General features: G+C 70.5%; 1 protein-coding gene across 1 annotated transcript in view; it reads right to left on the reverse strand.

The window, feature by feature from the left end:
• Positions 1–1042: 1042 nt before the first annotated feature.
• The window catches only part of PHYHIP (phytanoyl-CoA 2-hydroxylase interacting protein), a 4511-nt gene continuing 2069 nt past the window's right edge, over positions 1043–3484 (reverse strand). The window contains exons 2-5 of the mRNA XM_026081825.1: positions 3288–3471; positions 2209–2383; positions 1704–1821; positions 1043–1595 (exon numbers count right to left, since the gene is read on the reverse strand). Of these exons, the coding sequence (XP_025937610.1) occupies positions 1061–1595; positions 1704–1821; positions 2209–2383; positions 3288–3452 (993 nt within the window). The 5' untranslated portion in view covers positions 3453–3471 and the 3' untranslated portion in view covers positions 1043–1060. The remainder of the gene's footprint in view (positions 1596–1703; positions 1822–2208; positions 2384–3287; positions 3472–3484) is intronic.

The raw sequence follows: 3484 nt of genomic DNA on the forward strand, positions 1-3484 counted from the left end.
CGCTGCGGCACAACGACGGCTAGAGCACACAGCGAACACGGCACAGCTGGCTGCACGACACATCTGGATGCCGGCGCATCCCACACACCACTACGGACGAGGCTACCACGACTGCAGCCCGAAAGCAACGCCGGCGGCGGCAGGGCTCGGAGCGGCCCTGCCTGCACTCCCCCTTCCCGAGCGGATTTAGCCACCACCCGGCACACATGCACGCTCCTGCTCCTCCGGGCGAAGGCAGCGGGAATATCCTCTGGGAGACAGAGGCGCCGGGGCGCCGGGCTCCTCCACCTGCTCGCTCCAAGCAGCGTGGCCAGGCTGCGTCCAAGTCCGGGGGTTCGAGTCCCGCCGTGGCCACGTGCCAGCCGTGCCCGGCGGCAGGGGGGGACGGCGGGTGACAGCCGGGGGCCGGAGTCCCTTGTGCTTTTGTTCGGGCCCGGAGGAAGTCCGGGGGCGCTTGCAGCCCCTCCGCCGCATCCGCCATCCTCCCCGGGAGCATCATGCAGCCTGGGGACGAGGCGGCCGGTCACGCAGAGAGGAGCGGGGACAAGAGCAGGGGCTGGCGACAGATGCAGTTCGGGGGCCGGGTCGGGTTTCCCCAGGAGCTGAGCTTTTCGGCTGGGCGCGTGGGAAGGCCGGAGGCTGGCAAGCCCTGGAGCGAGGCAAGGGCAGATGCAAGGGGCGCCGGAGAGCGGAGGGGAAGGGGCTCCGTCGCTGCAGCGGTCGCGCGGCGAAGGGGCCCCGGTGTCCCCAGGGGCTGGCGCCGATGCGGGGCAGGAATGAGGAAGATGCTGGTCAGCCAGTCCAGGAGGCGAGGGCTTCCTCTCCCGGGGCCCAGAGCGCTGCTGGCTTAGGTCCCTGCTCCGAGCATCCCGCAGGGTCCTTCTCCGAGCAGGCAGGGATCCAGGCAGCGCCGCTATTTACACTCGACGGGCCCCCCGCGCCCGTCCGGCTCCGTCCTCCGCCTGGCTGCGTCCGTCGCAAAAGCACCCGCGGCGGGGGCCTCCCTCCCTCCCTCTTCCCCCCCCCCCGGTGCCCCCCCAGCCCTGCCCGCGCCGGGCGCCTAGCGGCCCACGCTGATGTTGCACGTCTTGCAGCTCGGGTCCTTTTTGGCGTTGGCGGTGGAGAGGCTCATGAGCTGGTGGCCGCTGATCTCGCCCAGCACGCCGAGGCTGAGGTCCACGGGCTCGGTGTATATGACCTCCAGGATGCTGTCCTGGGCATGGCGGTACACCAGCTCCCCGTCCTCCACGCAGCACGTCAGGAACTTGTTGCAGGAAATGTCCAGCTGGGGCAGGCGCTCCCGGCAGAAGTGGTCTCCCGAGGAGCCCTTGGGCGCCAGGACCAGGACGACGTAGTGGTAGGCGGTGTACATGCAGTAGAAGTCCGCGAAGTAGAGGTTGGTGTTGGGGTTGAAGAGGCGCTGGGCCGGGATCTGGAAGCGGTAGCGGCCGTAGGGCGAGTCCTGCGGGGGCTGCCCGGTGTTGAACTCGGTGTTGCAGCTGAAGAAGATGCCGTGCAGCATGCCGCTGGTGGGCGAGCCGTGGCTGCCGCTGTTGTCCTTCAGGGACGGCTTCATCACGTTCCCGCAGTGCATCCTGCGCGCGGGGAGGAGAAAGGCGGCGTCGGCGGGGGGGCCGGGGTCGGGACCCCGTGCCGGACGCAGCCGCGGGGGGCCGGGCGGAGCGGAGCGGGGAGGGGGGTACCTGACGTGCTGGAAATACTCCTTGTGCTGGTTACGGTAGAAGACGGAGAAGCGCAGCATGCGGCCGGCGATGAGCTCGGCCTTCTCCTGCAGCTGGGCCAGGTGCTCCTTGGCGTAGTCTGGGGAGCCGCGGGACGGGGGGGGCGTCAGGCCGTTCCCGAGCCCCCCTCCGGATGCCTCCTCCGTGCCGGGCTGCAGCCAGCTGCCTCCCACGCCGTCCCTCCCCTCGGTCGCCTTTGCAGCCGGGCCCTTCCCCGCCTGCCGGCAGCCCGCTCCCCCGCCGGTGCTCCCGGTTCCCACACCTTTCGCCTCCCACTCGCCAGCTGCCGCCGCAACCGGACCAGGTTGCGCCAGCTCTCGGCTTCGCCCCCGTCCTCCCGCTGCCCCCGTCCCCGGCGGTCTCGGCTCTGCTTCCCCACCGCCGCCAGCGGCTCCCTGCCCTGCCTTGCCTCCCCTGCGCCCCCGGCACGTGCCCGGCGCGCGCGTGCCGTCCTCGCGGCGCTCACCCCCGGTGCAGAACTCCACCGTCTCGCTCCAGCCGGACACCAGGTACTCGCCGTCGCTCTGCTTCACGGCCGTCTGCACCGCCACGCTGTACTCGGTGCGCGGGCTCAGGAACCAGTGGCCCCGCACCGTCATGGGCAGCGGCACCGCCTTGGCCACCAGCTTGGTGGGCACGTCCTGTTCGGGGAAAGAGGAAAGGGGGGGGGAGAGAGTCAGGGCGCGCGGGGCGGATGCCGCGCGGAGCAGCCTCCGTGCCGGCCCGGCGCCTCCCTTCGTGCAGCATCGCTCCCCGCGCGCGCGGGGGGCGTCGCGCCGAGGGGCCGGCGCCGGGTATTTATCGCTGCAGAACGCCGTGGTTATCTGCCACCCCYGTTGCGGGGATGGGGCACAGCGCTTCCCAGCCGGGCGATCTCGGAGCGCGGGCGGGACGCCTCGCTAGCCAGCGCTCCGCTCGCACGGGGCACGGCGGCGTTTGGCGGCATGGGCGCCGGCGAGGGCGCGTTGCGGCAGCCCCGGTACCTGTCACCGCAGTCTGCACGCGGCCGGCCCCGAGCGCCTCCGCCCCGAAGCCGCTGCCCGGCCGGGACGAAGGGCTCCCGCGAGCCCCCATCCCGCTCCCGGGCACCGGACGGACGGAGCAAACGGCCCTGTCGAGAGGCCACGGAGCAGCTCCGCAGTGCAGAGCCGTTTCTGTGGCAACAGCGAATGCCGGAGTCGGGAGACACGGGGAGGAAAAAAAAACACTTATTATTGGGGAGGAAGAAAAAAAAATGATGTTAAACATTAACTAGCATCACCGTGGCAACCATGCTGCTAAGAGAGTCCCGAATTAGTGACTCCATTCCAGAGGGAGAGAAGCGCAAGCGGTTCGCTCCGGCTCCCCTGTGCCGGTTCGGAGGGGCCGGGCCGCCCCCGCCGCGGGGGTCCCCGGCTCCGGCTCCGGCCCCGCGCTCCTGGCCGAGCCCTCCCGCTCCGATTCGGCCCGGCGCCGGCGGGATTTGCACCGGGCTCTTGCAGTTTTCCCCAAACCTCCCTCTCTCTCTCTCGCGCGCGCGCGTGCCGGCGGGGTCCCCCAGCTCACCCGGTGCTTGAACTTGTTGGAGTTCTTGTTCTCCTTCTTGTTGAGGTCGATGAAGTAGTGGGTGACCCTCTCCAGGTCGCCCTTGTCCATGGCCCAGGAGATGCGGAAGGAGTCGCAGGTGATGTTGTTGATCTCGATGTTTTTGGGGGTGGAGAGCAGGTCCATGGCCGGGGGCGCGGGGCTCCTGCGGGCACGGG

This window comes from Apteryx rowi, unplaced genomic scaffold, assembly GCF_003343035.1.
Source record: "Apteryx rowi isolate R43461 unplaced genomic scaffold, aptRow1 scaffold_56, whole genome shotgun sequence".
NCBI classification, from domain to species: Eukaryota; Metazoa; Chordata; class Aves; order Apterygiformes; family Apterygidae; genus Apteryx; species Apteryx rowi.